The following is a 17,232-nucleotide window of genomic DNA, read 5'->3' on the forward strand; positions in this document are numbered from 1 at the left end:
AGGTCAATTTTACACCTTCCAGCATCATACAGCTAGTGTTATTGCTACTAGGCTGGGGACTGTGGGGGGTTACAGCAATCTAGTCACTTTGAAGGAGGTAGGTGTAGAGAGAGAGGCAGGAGTGCTCTGGACTTTTTGATCTGTTGATGGAAACCAATTTTTATTAAGTTTAAGTTTTCAGACTTAACCACAGGGGAAAATTACATAAGGGTGGGGTGCGGGAGGGGAGATTAGACCAGTTACGGGGGGTGGGGGGGAGTTTACTTTATGAAAACTTACCTTTTAAAGCCCAAAATGAGACAGCCTTTAAAATGAAACAAATCCACAGACAGCATACTTGGTGAAGACACTGTAAAGATAGATATTCTTCTAAATATTTATTCTTTTAAAAAAAGTTATCTGCTCAACTAGAATAGGACCTAATGGAAGTAACATTTGTTCCTTATCTAGTAAATATTAATCATCTTTGTAACTCACCATTAGAAACAGTAATTCCCACACACTTAATCCAAAAGCAAGGTCGATCTAGCCCAGTATCCTGTCCCTGGCGGTGGCAAGTACGAGATCAGGTGTTCTCAAACTGGGGGTCGCGAGGTTATTACAGGGATGGGGTTGCGAGCTGTCAGCCTCCACCCTAAACCCCGCTTTGCCTCCAGCATTGATAATGGTGTTAAATAAATTAAAAAGTGTTTTTAATTTGGGGGGCGGGGTCGCACTCCTATGTGAAAGAGGCCACCAGTACAAAAGTTTGAGAACCACTGTACTACGATAGTAAGAATCCTGCAGTAGGCAGATAAGGAAGAGACCATAGTGGAGCAAGGAGAACATGTTCTGAGAGGTTCTCCAATCCTCAGAGGCTGTAAAAAAAAAAAAAAAAAAAGGCAGGGAGCAGAGAGATCCTGAAGGAAAATTTTAAAATTGAAAGGCAGGACAGAAAGGAGAGTGAGAAGCACATTGTAAAGGGCCAGGAACGGATGATAAAAGCGATGGAGGAGCAAACAAAGATGTTGACGTCCCTACTCATGCTCCAGGCAGAACACATGCGTGCTTCCTCCCCCCCGCCAACACCCTCCCTACAGCCAATACAGAACTGCTTTCCATGCCCTCCCAAAACTCCACCCACATATTCCTTGCAACTCTTCGGAACATCTCAGTACCCAGTTCACTCCACCCCTTCTGACAGCTTCCAAAATGATAGCTGAACTTACACACAGCTATGACAGCCTACACTGCCCTGCACTCTTATCTCCTTTCCCATCAAGCCTTTTGTGTGTATTGTTAATTGGTATTTAACAAAAACAAAATCTCTGAAAGTTAACCAGTCTTTATTTGTCTCCTACACGTGGTGGTTGCTGCTGTTAGTAATACATAGTGGCAGTTTGATCATTTGACGACTACAAATCCCGGTCAGGAATCATCACAATTTTCATGCAAAGTGGCAAGTTAAAGCATGGCAGAGTGCTGTATAGAAAAACATATTACTGGTGCTCATTATCAAAATGTTGCCTCAAAACCGCCATGATTCAAATAGCCCCTTGTTGTGCCCCTCTAACAGCCCTGGTATTTGGCTGCTCAAATTCTGCAGCCAGGTGGATCCACCTCCATGGTCCACCGCGGGGAAACTTTTCACCCTTAGCCTCACAAAGATTATGGAGCGTGCAGCAGGCTGCTATGACTATGAATGTTTTCCTCATTTACATCTAACATCCAATAAAGGCTGCACCAGCATGCTTTTAATTTGCCAAAGGCACATTCCACGGTCATTCTGCACTTGCTCAGCCTATTGTTGAAGTGCTCCTTGCTGCTGTCCAGATTTCCCGTGTAAGGCTTCATGAGCCATGGGAGTAAGGGGAACGCTGGATCTCCAGGGATCACTATGGGCATTGCAACATCCCACACTGGAATCTTCTGGTCTGGAAACAAAGTCTCTGCTTGGGGCTTTCTGTACTGGCCAGTGTTCCTGAAGATGCATGTGTCATGCAACTTCCCAAACCACATCGTGCTCCACAAGCACCTGCAATATCTTAGAGAAGTACCCCTTTCTATTGATGTACTCCGTCACAAGACGGTCCAGGGCCAAAATTGGAATATGAGTGCCATCTATCACCCCTCCGTAGTTATGAAATCCTACTGCCACAAAGCCATCCACTATTTCACGCACATTGCCAAGACTCTCAGTCCTTCGTAGCAGGATGCGATTAATGGCCCTGCAGACTTGCATGACCATAACCCACAATGGTCGACTTCCTGACTCCAAACTGATTCGCGACCGACCAGTAGCAGTCTGGAGTCACCAGCTTCCACACAGTGATTGCCACACGCTTCTCCACAGAGAGCACAATTCTCATTTTGATGTCATTGCACCGACAGTGCTGGGGGCAAGCTCCGCACACAGTTCCAGGAAGGTGGCTTTCCTCATCTGAAAGTTCTGCAGCCACCGCTCATCATCCCAGGACTGCATAACGAGGCAATCCCATCATTAAGTGCTTGTTCCCTGAGCCCAAAAGTGATGTTCCACCATGTTCAGCTGCTCAGTGAATGCCAAAAGAAATCTGGTGTTGTTTCTTTCCACTGCACACAGCAGGTCAGGCAACTCTGATTCCTGTTCAGATTGGGAGCTCATGATATACAGCATGACCATCCGCGAGATGTGTATAACAGTGACCACAGCAGTAGAGAGCAGCGTAGGATCCATCCTTTCAGACAGAGATGGTGGACGCACAGTAAACAGAGACTGTTGAAAAATGCCATGAAAAGCAGTCGGAAGCCCATAGAATGCTGGGACAGAAAGAACTGCATCATGGGATGGTGAGCCCACCCCCATGAGTAGCACAGTGGGATAGCTACCCACAGTGCACTGCTCTCACTGTCAATGCTAGAGTACCAAGTGTGAATACGCTCTGCCAGCACAAGCAGCGTAGTGTGAACATGCACAAACAATGTCATTATACTGTTTTAGATTGTCAGCATAACTTGTGTTGACAAACTTCTGTCGTGTAGACAAGGCCTCAGTCCTGAAAAGCATTATGTTTAAGACCCCATCCAATTTTTTTCTTCTTATGGCCGTTATCTGACAACTTTGGATATTCTTGTTATCCATAAACATCCTTTTGAATCTTGTTAAGTTTTCAGACTCATCGGTATCCTGGCGCGATGAGTTCTGTGGTCTCATTACATCTTATGTGAAAAAGGTATTATTTCTGTTTGAATTTGCCATCTTTTAAAAGGGGTCTACTCTTCCATAAGTGACAGTGAGATTTCAACTCAGTTAAATCTCATTAATGCTAACAATTTACATGTTAGTCCTGTACACGAGATAATATAGGGGAGATACGCCCAAGCGTTATAGAAGTTAGCACTCTTCCTAAAAAATGCAACAAATTAAAAAACTGCTTAAAAAGTTTAGGATTGTGGCATTCGTCACAAAAGAGAACATAAGCTTCAGGGGAAACAGCTTGAAAGTCAGTACATTTTAAACAAGTTAAAAATTGTTTCAGGTTCTAAAGTATGCTTGCCAAATTTTGGTGGTTTTACAATCAGATTTTCTTAGTTTTTAAAAATTTTTCTCTTTCCATTGTTCCTGAGTAAATTACCAACAAACAAGGGAAACTAAATAAGTATACAGGAAAACAGTGAAACTGATTATCTCTCAAATGCCATCCAATTAACTAAATAAATCAACAGAATGTGACATAGAAAAATACTTTTGCTTTAATAACATTCAACTATAGCAATCTTAAGTGTTGTTACTTTTATCAATATGGGGTGAAAAACTCAAGGAAAACTGTGAAATTAGGTATCCCTTAAAGCTCATTTACAATTCTAATGTATTCCTCATAACCCCTTGTCTTTTGAGTCCTTAGCTGAGCAATCCTATATTTCAATCTTTCCAGAATGCTGGTTCCCACTCCAGCATAACACCCCTGCAATCACTGAACCGCAATGATGCATTTAGACTTCATATGAAGCAAGTCCTGTTTTCCAAAACATGCTGTTTTATATGCCTTTTTTTAATAACCTGTTCAAATGGTGTATGGTTGACGTTATAATGAAATTAACCCCATGCAAAGGCTGAATGCATCACAACTGTTCAATGAGGGCTAGGGTAACCACCATTAGGAGGGCTATATGATATAGGTAGGTAGAAGATGTGAAAACAGGAATGCTGATCTGAGCAGAAATTATTACACACACACAATATCCAAAATCTGAAATGTTTGTTTAGCTTTTAAGATAACCTTTACAGTTGATTTTACAAAATCCCCAAGCAAAACATTTTTCCAATGGCATATTAAACTTTCTACTCATAAAAAGACTAGCATAAAACACCTCAGTATGCTCAGCTGCTGCTGACAATCGGCAACCTGGTTTCCTTAGCAACAAACAAGTCTGAGAAAATCAAAAGAAGCTGACAATGAAGTGGAATGGAATGGCATGATAAAGGGGAAAATAGCTCTCATCTCTGCTGCCTTATGAGCCCAGATTCCTCAACTGATGCTTCACAGTTTTCATCTTGTCAGTAACAGAAATCTATACATTATAGGGGATAAGAAGCAGAATCAATAGACCCTGATAGCAGCCAACATTAATGCTTCACCTCCACTGACTACACTGGTGAGACAATCTTAAAGTTTTTTCCCTATACAACTGCATTAACAAGTTTATATTGTTTACTGTCTGTGCCTTATTATTTTTTGGGTGCTGACGAGATTAACTGACATTAGTGAACACTGGACCAGCATTAATTTTACAAAAGTAATTTGCTTTTAAATTAATGTTTGTAAGGTAAACATTTGCATGCTTTCTTCAATTACAAACCTTATTATATGGAGTACTACTACAAAAGATATTTTCTCATGTAATGTATTTGTCTCGGGCTAAATAATCTCCTATGTAAGACTACAACAAGAGTGACAATACAAAGCCACTGTTACTGGCTATACCAAAAGCTGATCACTCTAGCCAAAGTCAAACAAAAATAAAGGACACTTAGTTTTGCTTCTTCAAGTAACAGAAACCTTACAAAATGTTTCATTTCTAGCAGAGCTACCGTGCTCTAGCTACCATGCTCTAGTGCTCTAACTACTACTCTGTTGTCTGAAAGTATTATATTTTCATGGTGTTACTGACTGGGGTAACAGGAACAAAAGATGGCAGAATTCAAAGTGAATTTTAGAGAATTAGTAATTGTTTATGAGATAATTAAGTACATATATTAAAGTACCACCATAAATAATCAGGTCAGCAACGGTGCAACTATATAAGCATTACACATTAAATAAAGTTAAACAAAACAGTGTTGAACTTTAATTTTTCAAGGATACTGGTCAAAAACATAATTAATACCAAATTAGATTTGAAACCTGAACGTTTTAGGTCTTTGATTTACAGTTTTTGTTATTTATGGGTTTTTTACATTAGACAATGAAAACAGACTACTATGTTCCATTTTTATTTCTCCTAAGTTTCTAGTGAATTTTACTTTCAAGTTTTCATATAGTTGCACAATGCTGCAGGGTATAGGCAAACTGCAGAGGATGTTTGCTTTAAAATTTGCCATTTGAATTAAAAACATATCAGAAATTTCTGTCCTACTTGCGTCCCTTTTAAGTAATGTACTAAACCTTAGATTAAATAAAACTGTTTTTAGTGAAATATTTAATTATACTAGACAAACTAAAGAAAACTATCTGGGTGCCAATCCTGAGAAGATTTAAGCACATGCCACTGATTTTAATTTAATAAAGAGAGAGAGAAAGAACGAGAGCGTGTGAGAATCTTTGCAGGATTAGGGCCTGTTGAGTACTGCAAAGTCTTCTGACAAAAATCAGGTCCTTAAAAAACTTAACTTGCAGTACTGTAAACCTAGGGCCTGCTTATCCCATTAGTTGTACACTTGCAGCTCCTATTGACAAAAAGAGACTTATGGAGGACTAAAATTAACCTAAATATCACTTTGCCATTTTTGTACCACGTTAATATTTTTTTTAATAAATGTAATATGAAGGAATAAAAAAAAATGTATGCAAAGTCCATGAGGCATGTTCATATTAAAAAAAGCAGTTTATAACAAATGTAAAAACCCATTGCCAAAAACTGGCAGCTTCAGAAGATATCCTTGAGATCCTTTCCACAAATGCCACAATTCCTCCATACGGAACAAACTTCATAATAACCCCAACCACTATCTATATCACCCTTAAAATCCATGTCTGAATATTTACAAATACACATCAACTTAAGTACTCCATATCTGCCTCTGTTAAAAAGACATCTGCTAAACACATTGAAGATACTTACATAATGATAAAACGTTTTCCAATGTTCCATAAATTGCTTCATGTCTTAATTCCGCTACAGAGAGTCCTTCAGTTTCAAATGGACAGCCATTTTCCTATGGATAAAAAGCATTACACTATACACACACACACAAAATCCTGATACTCAGCAATATTTTTAAACACTGTCCTCCCCATGTCTCTGCTGAACAATGTCCCCTTTCTACAAATACTCTGGAGCCCCAAACTGTTGACACAATTCTACTCGTCAAGAGGACTGAATGACAAGCTTACAAAAGCCCATCGGTGCTACTAATTAGCTGGCCAGAGGAGCCACTCTTGACCCCTAAAGGTACAACCCCTCTACAAAGGCCGAGCATGCACCACCACCAGTAGGAAAGAAAATTACTGGGAAAAAGAACTAGAACCCGAGATTTTTGCATAACTGGAAAACAGTAAAATAAAGCTACTGAATCAGCTACATGGTATTACTTAAAGTCTTTTATTTCAAGAAATGGAAAAAGGCATTACTGAAAAACATCACATGGTATGGCGATTTTAAGATCCTCTTTGGTGAACGGGGAGAGGAAAAGGTGGGCAAACAATAGAAAATAACTTTCAAAAAATAGTCCATAGAACAATTAATGAGCTTGTTTGTGTGGCAACTGCATGCCCCAGAACACCATGCCCCAGAGTCAATGAGAGTCTTACACACACAGCAGCTGCAGAATCGGGCCATAATATGGCAATACATAAAAAAATTATTCATTTAAACTCACCTGTAGCAGAGCACGAAAAGTCTGAATGTCATCAAAATTTGTCAAAACATAGTTTGTGTATGTTTCCACATCAGGTTCCACTCCCAGCTCATGCATTGCTTTAAGGACCTCAATAGTACCTAAGGAAGCAATATTAGAAAACGTACAGAATGCTGAACAATTTCAGATAACTAAAAGCTCAATTCTTTTTATAAAAGGAAAGATATAAACATTAATCTCCATGCTTATTCAGAACATTTCTTCCCCTCTCTAGTTCCTGCTGCATAGAAGCTGGGCATTTTTTTTTTCATTTCAATAATCAAGTTCTTAATTCTGAAATCAAAAATAGATAAACCATTCTTTATCTTGTTCCACAGTAAACTAACAAAGACTGAAAACTCTTCGTTCATCCTGCATCTGTGGTTTCAGAAAAGCATATTTTGGCTTAGTGAAGATGAAATACTGCATTGGGATTGTAATTAAAGAACTAGCACCTATACCTAGAGATGAGATGCCAGCCCAGAATTGTGTCTAAATTTATTATTTTTACTTCATTATACAAATTTTAAGACTGTACATTGAAGATGTCCATATATCTGATGTGCTGAATATAGAAACTAACTTGACCCGCATAAATAAATGCATATAGCCAGCTTCAAGACATTTGTGATCAACGTGTATTAAGAAACACACTTAGCATTGGTCCTCGCCCTCCCCCCCGCCCCCCCACTCTACTGCTAAGGTCCAGGCTTTCAAAACAGGTAACTAACCTTGCACAAGATTGAATAAATATTTACATGTGCAAAATGGGTGCCTTGGCCTAGTTTGTACATGGATAATGGGACCAATTTTGCAAGGTGCCAAGTTCCCTCAAAACCCACTGAAATCGCTCTGCACTTGCATGAGGCTCTCAGCACCTCACAAGATCAAGTCCTAAATTTTCAGCGTAGACATTTATTTGAAAATATATCAATACCAACACAAGCTACATACAGTAAAAAGTAAATTTTAAGAAACATTAAACATTTTCTTAAAATTGACCACACAGCTATTACACCAATACATCAGCTGTTTTTTTGTTTGTTTGTTTTTTCCTAGAGAGAAAGAAATACTGCTGGTATTATACAAACATTAATAATAATAAAAACTGATATTATGCCATTGAATTTTGAAATTTTTAGCAAAAACAGCTTTATTCTAACAAGGGCATTCCAATGCTTTAATGGCTTTTCTTTCAAATTTGCAAGAACTTCCTGAGGAAGTTTCATTATATCAGGCCTAGTTAGCTAACTCTCCACTCATGTCACAAGCTATACAGGTATTGGAATTTTTGCTGGCAAAAATGATTTGTCAGATGCTGCAAGTAGCATATGTTTTTTTTTAACTTGCCTCTCGTATTTGTTACTTTAAAAATGTAAAGTTTCCCAAAGTCCCTGTCTTTGCCCCGGAGTGCCACCTATGGAAAAGTGACACTTCCATGAATATTTTATGCAGTGCACTATGGTGCAAATAATCAAATGTGAATTCCCTTTGAGCACTTAAAAATACATGCAGGCAAGTCACACTAAATTAAAGTCGCATCATCTGCTCAAGTCTGCCTTAAACAAAACTCTGTCTGATTTTGGCTGAGAATCTGCAAAATTATGAACAAAAAATTAATTACAGTAAATCCTGCTTGATACCTTTCAGATCTTGACACCAACTTTCTATTTTATGTTTGCAAGATGTAGAAAACGTTAATATAGAGCCCAGCTAATGTTACTTTTCAGAAAGACTGTTCCATTGTAAGAGTTCAAGTCAATATTACAAGAAATAGCTGTTTTCAACAGAGAGTACATAATTCAGTGTGGTATGTAGCTCCAGCTGCAGGAGACTTGGGTTCAAATTCTTACTTAGGTCAGAGGGGATTAGTTTATTGGGCTCTCCCAAATCCCTAGTAGGCATCTGTCACAAAACCACCACTCAGTTTGGCACAATTCTTGAGCAGAGACGAGGAAGCGTAAGTATTAGAATAGGGTGCCGCAGATAAAGATTAAGGTTAACTGGCAAAGGTGTGAGAAAGCTTCCACAGTATCTGTTGCCCTATGTTTGGTCACTATTAGTGGTATTAACACTAACTTTCATGAAGTTCTCCCACTTCCCCCTCCCTGCCCCAGTTTTTAAAAATCCAAAATATGCCTCATCTTCCCCTTTTTTCTGAAAATGAAGGTTATTCATTTTCTTTTGGTTTTCTTTAAAAGCTTTCACAGTCAAGTCAATATCTGCACAGCAAAAACCAGAAAACCACTAATTTATCATCACAAAAGAAGTCCACGGTTTTATATGTTTTTAAGTTTTGTTCCATGACACACAGCTTTATTAATTAGTATATTAATGTTTTCTCAATATGAAGTTACAAAATACCGTCATCTCACATAACACTTTAAAATGTGTAAATCAAAAGAATATATATTAAGACCAGCATATCTGCATCTTATGGCTGCCTTTAGAATTTCTTTGGACATCACAAGGATACCAGGGCTGTTCAGCCTTTTATCTCTCAAACCTAACCAATGGGCATAAAACCAGACAAAAGTCAAGACATACACAGTGCAACGATATGTGTTTAGTAAGATGGAAACTGGCTAATAGAAAAAAGTCATTTTATTGCGTTGTCCCAAAAGAAGTCTTTTACAGTGAACATGTTCTTCATAAAGATACTTGTGTATCAGTACTTTACATATCATGTGTAAGCAACATTTGTTAATTAAGAAATCATTATGCTCTTAGTTTTCTGACTGAGTTTCTTAAATGGATAACTTTTGTTAAGAGACCATGCAAAAAACATTTAGAAGGATGCTGTCATGTCAAATTTTGCCCAAATTTAAGCTATAAGAACCTAGTTAAAAAAAAAAAAAAGCCAAGAAAATGTCTTCATTTTGCTAAATTCCCCAAACACCTTTTTTTTTTTAAAAAAAAATCCCTTTACTACGTAAGATTCCTCTTACTATTTTTGATATTCCTGAGAATGTCAAAATGAATTACCAAAAACTTACTATAAATACAAGTGAAAAATAGGCTAGTTGGTTTTAACTTCCTAAATTGAGAAAAATGCAAAAGTCAGACAGCCTATAAAGTGATCAGCAAATTAATTTAAAGATCTTTCATTTTTAGTAATCCTTTTTAGTAATGGTTTTTAATCCCCAATCCTCAAAAAAGTACACACTCACTTAACTTTAAACATGTGAGTAGCTCATATGCTCGGGTTGGACTAGATGACCTCCTGAGGTCCCTTCCAACCCTGGAATTCTATGATTCTGAATTCTATGATTCATAGTTAAGCACTTGCATAAGTAGTTGAAGAATGAGGTTTCTTGAAGCTCAGAAAATAAAAAGTGAGCATGGTTTTTTTAAAAAAAATATTCAATTGAGATTTTAAATATAATTTCACTATTCAAAATAGGCTGATGTTCTAATTTAAAATTAATGTATTTAAAATATAACAAATTTGAATGCATATGTTTTATTTAAGACAGAATGCACATTTACAATGTAATCAAACTCAGTGAAATATAGCAAGTTATTGATATTTCTGTTAATTATTTTGATGTGCCCAAAAGCATGCTAGACCATTCCACTCCCTTGCCTCAGGACTGGTCCATAAACAGACCTTGAGACACAATTTACATATATAATCTTCATAATATATTGTGTACAAACAATGCATAGAAGTCAATCAGACTTAATCCTGGCAAGTCTCATTCTTCAGCAGAAGTCTGGTGGGTTTTAACTGTCCCAAGCGAAGCAGGATGAATGTTATTAAACAAAAATTCCAGCACACTTCAAAATATATCCTAATCATTATTTCTAATTACTGGGGAGTGTAAGGGGGAAATCATAATAAATAATAAAACATTATTTTTATTGTTTAAGTATTAATGTTAAACAGGAAACTATTCAACATATGGACAATCTGCTGTAGAAGATTCACTGAACCAGTTTTTATCCATTAAAAAAGCTCTCTCTATTAAGTTTAGGACTTGCTGCTTTACACTATTCCGAAAGTGCGCTGCTTCCCCCCACAAATTGGTAATTTTTCAAGCTCTACTTTGGAGAATCAAACCCTCTTGGAAACGGTATTAAAATGGCAGCACCAACTGAAGAAATAACCCTGTGTCCTAAATGGAGATTCTGCAACAGTGAAAGTAAGTTTTAAATACCCTCCCCTTTTTTTTAAAAAAAAAACATACCCCCTAGACAAAATTGTTCTTTGGTCCCACATAGCTGTGCAGAGGAGTAAGACACCTCCAACCATTTCTATGCCTGATCTTATAGGGCCCTTAGGCTCCTGGGTTCAGACACTGGATGTCCAGCTTCAGCTCTCTCCCTAATTCAGGGGTTCTGAAACTGGGGGGTCAGGACCCCTCAGGGGGTCACGAGGTTATTACATGGGGGGGTTGTGAGCTGTCAACCTCCACCCCAAACCCCGCTTTGCCTCCAGCATTTATATTGGTGTTAAATATATTAAGAAGTGTTTTTAATGTATAAGGGGGGGGTTGCACTCAGAGGCTTGCTATGTAAAAGGGGTCTCCAGTACAAAAGTCTGAGAACCGCTGCCCTAATTCATATGACTGAGCTAGTAAAAGCCTGAGAGGATGGAGAGGGAGTGGATAGAGCCACAGCTTCTGTTCTCCTCCCCACATCTGGCTGACTCCAACTCTTCTTCTACTAAGGGACAGATTCTACCACTTATTCTCACACTGAGCAGTACCTTATTCCTCAAGTAGCCCCACTGAAATCAAACTTCTTATTGAGTTAGGTACAATTCTGCACAAGTACGGGCAGCTGAAAATGGATTAAAGTGTTTATTTAGCTCAGATATCAAATAATGGAGTTTTCATTTTGAAACATGAGGTCATATTCAGGAGAATGGTGTAATGCTGCTAAATGTACAGTCAAAAATTGAATTTAAAGGTGCACTCAAAAAAAATTTTGAGTGGAATAATATACCTTAAAGACAAAATTCTGACAAATATTTTAAATTAGTATTTTCAACTTTTCCTGGGGAACACCATTACCCACCTCAACGGAACCAAAAAATTATCTTGTATTTAGCTCATTTATTGAGCCTTTTTATACTGGGTCAATGTGAAAACTGAAAATATTCTCTACTAGCAAAGGGAACCTTGCATACTGTATTTTGTAAGTAACTGCTGATGTGGTACTGAAGTGCTCTATAAAAAGCAAAAATAAAAAGCACAGCTAAGTATTTTTAAAAATAAGCTTCAAGAAAGTGGCTAAATGACGCTAAGCAAAAACCTAACACGGCTATACAACTTTTGATGTAAGCAAAACATTACCCCAAACCGTCCTCCACTTTCAAAGATATTTTATTGTATGGTCTATTGACACAACGTGTCCCAATGCTCTTTATATTTGCAGTCCTCCTACGTCTTGTTTTTTCCTTAATCCTTGCAGCATGCCCTCTTCTTGAAAAAGGGTAACTTTGCATTTATTTCACTATAGGAAAATATTCAAATAAAAAGCTTGAACTTGCTTTTAGCTTTATCAGCACACAAAATAAAAACGTGTCTAATTTGTAATGGGCATAGTTAATGAAATTGTAGAAATCTGCTACTCACTCTTGTAATCCAGACAGTTGTCTGCAGCATATTCAACCATTTGTCCACTCTAGTTTTATATGACTCAAACAATGGGGCATTCCTCACTTTCTTTGGAAGACTAGTCTGTAGAATATTTAATGTCAGCAATAAGTTGTTCTCCCCAATGTTCATTTTTTATTTCCCTTCGACTAGTTATAACCCCTTGGGCCACCCTACATAATTCCTTTCCCCCTTTGGCATTTACACCCTTCAAATAGGCAGTTATAATACACACCCACCTCTTTCTCTTCCATGTTGTTATTTAACCTTTAATCTCCCTCAAAGTCCATCCTTTCAACTTCTCAATATGTTTTGCCTCTTCCCCAAATTCTGTTAAATTTGTCAATACTTTTCTGGTATGGAGATAGCTGCCCAGAAACGTATATGGTATGCCACATCTGACTACTGTGGAGAATGGAACCATTGTCTCCACTCTGGTATGAGATGTTGTACTCTATCTATATCCACCTTTACTTGATACATCCTGATAAATTTTTACTGCTAGGAAACATTGAAAACTCAGCTAAATTTACTATTCACTGTCATCTTTAGGTTCTTTTCAGTACTACTTTCCCTATCGTCTATCACAAATGAATATCCATATATTATTTTTCCTCACATCTAAAAAACCAAGCTAATATAATGTTGCATCTCTTTCATTCCCCCCCCCCCCCCCCCCCAAAAAAAAATCTGAATGCAGGGGAGATTTTACATGGCAAAGGGCAAGAACATTTATTCCACCTATCTACAGCTAACATATTTATATTGATAATTCAGTGCCGAAGGGAGCGCTCAAAAATCTTCCTTTAATTTGAAGTTTACCTTTAAGAGTTGTGAGTTTGCTCACATATTGCCTGTTATAAGTACACACACACCAGGAATCTTCACACTAAACTTAACAACTCATAACTGTGAAGGACCAGATGCTAATCTGGGTTCACAAAATAACTTTGTGAATGCACAGTATTACCACAGGACCAACAAGAAGTTACCCTCTGATGTCTTTGTGGGCAGAAAAGGCATGACTTCATTCTGATGCTTACTATCAGTTCTTACTGACAGCCAAGTAAAAGTATTGCACGTTTTTGAAGACGCTACAATTTCAAATTAAGTCAAGACAGCTCAGATCACAAAAGTTACTCTTCTCACAACAATTAGGTACAACAACCTTTTTCAGCTCTAGAAATATGCAGGAGCCTTTGCAATATAGCACACTTAGAGCATATTTTGCTATTGTGTAGGTAGAGCCAAGTTTTGATAAAGCAACACAGCAGTATTAACTGATCAAAATATGCATGTACACAAGTATGGATGACAGTTCAGAGCAGGAGTAACTAGAATCATATAGTAGCCCTGCCCTGTTTAGTAAGTTTCAAGAGTTCTTATGTGATCGTGAAAACTTTCCAGTATTCAGAAAGAGTGTGTCGGAGTGCAACCTGCCATGTGTTCTAGCATCAGCACGGAGCTAAAGAGTTAATAAAAACTGAATATTGTTTTCATAAAGGCTTTTCTAAAAAGGATTGAGACACTTTTATAGCCAGAAACAATTAGGGAATACTTGTTTCAGCATTTCTTCCAAACTGGAATGTGACTGTATATTTAAAATAAAATTGCAATATGAACAGTCTGCTAAAAGCACTTTTTTTTTGTTTGTGCATTTTGTTTGTCACCCAATGTCACACTAACAACTCTGCATCTCATTCTAAAGCACATTATACTGTGAGATAAGATGAAAAAGACAGTTTTTTGTTTCCCAAGGGGGAAGTACTTCTGTTAAAAGCATCTTTTTATGAGACCACTCTTTCTGAATTACCAATAACGCAAACCAAAGAATTAGATACTGTACTCTAAAATGTAATATTTGTTCAATTCTTATTCATATCCTATAGACATCCCCATGTGTAACAGGGGAAAGTGGGCTAAATGCTTAAGCCTACTTAAGAATCCAAAAGATTGAACATTTCTGTCCTTCAATCAGTATGCTGTCAGGTCATGAGCACTCATTCAGCAATGGAAGTTTTCTTGCCTCTCTTATTATGGTAAGTTAGCTCACATTTAACTTATCAGTGAACAGAAATTTTAAAAAATGGTCAAAAAGAAAGATTCAGCTTTTCAGTAGTTATAGTGAGTCATTACCATACAACCTTACTTTTAAAGGCTTCCTACTTCCATAGGTCTCAATAAGACTCTCCAAGAGTAAAAGATCAGAGAACTACTGTTTGGGATACAAAGCAGCAGAGAACCTTTGTGAAGCCAGGAATCCAAAGAGTTAAAAATCCCATTCAAATAGTGTTTTTCACTCTGCTTTCTATTAAAAACTGAATTCTTTATTTAAACTAAACAGGACTGTGTTACAATTAAATGGGAAATGAGTGAAAAGCACTTCTGAAAAAATTGTAAAAATGTTTGTGATAGCAAGAACTTCACACCTCCAGGCCTCCACTCACCTTCAAGCACATTTCTAAATAGGGTTTAAATGTCAATCTGTACATTCAGTTATGAATAAGTCAACAGCAATATGTATCAGAAAGCTAACCTTGAACATTCTTCTCCTTCTGATACCCAACAAGCAGTGGCCAGGAATAGTGAGGTCTGAGAGGCAAACCATCCTCTTTCATTGTCTTCATCAGGTTAATTGCCAAAGCTGAAAACACCCACAAGGCAATTGACTATTAATAAGACAATAACAGAATAGTATAAATAAACTGATGTTTAAAATAAGCAAATAAATAAGTACCTGCTTTTTTAGACTCCAACGCACAATACAAAGTAAACTGGAGGGGACTTGAGTGCATATTGGCTTCTTTTAACTCATCACAGAACTGTTTCAGCTTGCTCAAGGGCTGGAAAGAAATTTAAGAATTTCTATAATAATAAATTGTAATGAACACATAAAGCTTCTAAATTTCTGAACTCCTTTCTAGCAATTAAAGAAAAGATCCTTCTTATACCCATAAAGTAGTTATTACAGACACCAACAAGCATTTTTGCTCATAAACATTCCACTTACTGTGTAAATTGGTAGGTGAAATATTAAAGTGATTATCTTAATGCATTCCATCTTTACTCTTTAACTATAAGTGCATGAACAAAACTACGATTTCCACATTTTCATAACTCCCTTAATCTCACGGACCATACAGTTATAGGTCTGGTAAGAAGATAACATCTTGCATACCTTATCTGTAGTTACACAGTGTCGTAAGAAGAAGCTACCATAGTCCATACTGCTTTCACTGTGATTTTCAGATAGTAAGGTAGGAAATGATTTGAAAACTTGGAAAGCTGTATCTTCCAAACCTTGAGTTATCAAATTCAGAGACAAGTTCATTGCATCTAGAGATTTAAAACACCAAAGACAATATTTATTAAGAGTTTGGAACAAACTATTTTGACATTAGACTACCAATGAAATAATCACCAAACATTTTAATAATAATTACAAATTAAATTAGCATGGTCCCTGACTTTGTATTTATGGAAAGAAAGCAGAAATTGTTTTACAAGTATCTTATAACATAATTTGTTTGTGGGACTAACTGCTACAGAACTCAGATTTGAAACTTTTTATTTGCATAGGTTATGCAGTGCTACAAGCAACTCCTTTACTACTGAAAGACCCATGCCAAATATTTTAGAAGTATCATCTTCATAGTGGTCCAGAAACATCCCAAATACTACAACTGAAAGACAAATCTTTGAGAAAGGCTACTGAAGTATATGTAGAAGTACTGTCAAGTAGGTGTAACATATCAGGATTCAAAATTGCCTCTAACCATTGTTACAGAAAGTTATATTCAGTGTTTGTAACCTCTCTTCACTGTATTCATGCATACCTGCCACAACCGAAATGACACAAAAAAATTTTTCTTTAAGAAAAATGCGAGCTTATCATGGATTGAAGGGCAAAATAATAAACTTTAGAAGTTTGTGGTGATGCAAATACAAAAAAAAATTATCAAAAATGCTTACATCTGTTTTTAAATTCTGAAAACCCTTAGGTTTAAAATGTGACCCAGACTAATCCACATCTGCTATCTTTAGAAAACAAAATTAATACAAAGCATTATTTTGCCCCAGTAGGATTTCACAAAGCCTTATACACAATATCACACTAAGTGAAATCTTTTTCCTTCATTGCAACCAACTGAAAATGCATTCCTTCTTAACTTTGAGTAACAGTACTATTTCAAAAGTACAGCTACAGTAACCTGATTTTGGACACATGACTAAAAGCACTACCTGGAATATATCCCCTTTCATATCTCATGTGTGACAAAATGTCTTGGACATACTGAGGATATCCAGCCTTAGCAAGGCTAAAAATAACCTGCATCAAATCCCTGTCCATAAAATAGCCTTCCATCTTCTCAACCTTTTCCAGGATCTGTAAGTAAAAGCCACAAACCAGAGAATAAGTGTAATGTTAATGAAAAATCTACACTCTGACTCAAACACAGTACATTAAAAAACCCAAAAAGTATTTACACTGAAGTAGCACTCAAATTTGCTACATATTTCCCCAAAACAAGCACAGATGCCGTTTCTGGTTCA

At 37.0% G+C, this 17,232-nt stretch overlaps 1 protein-coding gene across 1 annotated transcript in view; it reads right to left on the reverse strand.

The window, feature by feature from the left end:
* Positions 1-17,232, reverse strand: part of LRPPRC (leucine rich pentatricopeptide repeat containing) — a 168,360-nt gene that overhangs the window by 120,652 nt on the left and 30,476 nt on the right. The window contains exons 8-14 of the mRNA XM_048843005.2: positions 16,921-17,065; positions 15,857-16,014; positions 15,416-15,521; positions 15,215-15,322; positions 7,058-7,176; positions 6,301-6,394; positions 280-349 (exon numbers count right to left, since the gene is read on the reverse strand). Coding sequence (XP_048698962.2) covers positions 280-349; positions 6,301-6,394; positions 7,058-7,176; positions 15,215-15,322; positions 15,416-15,521; positions 15,857-16,014; positions 16,921-17,065 — 800 coding nt within the window. The remainder of the gene's footprint in view (positions 1-279; positions 350-6,300; positions 6,395-7,057; positions 7,177-15,214; positions 15,323-15,415; positions 15,522-15,856; positions 16,015-16,920; positions 17,066-17,232) is intronic.

The sequence above is a fragment of the Caretta caretta genome, chromosome 3, assembly GCF_965140235.1.
Source record: "Caretta caretta isolate rCarCar2 chromosome 3, rCarCar1.hap1, whole genome shotgun sequence".
Classification (NCBI taxonomy): domain Eukaryota; kingdom Metazoa; phylum Chordata; order Testudines; family Cheloniidae; genus Caretta; species Caretta caretta.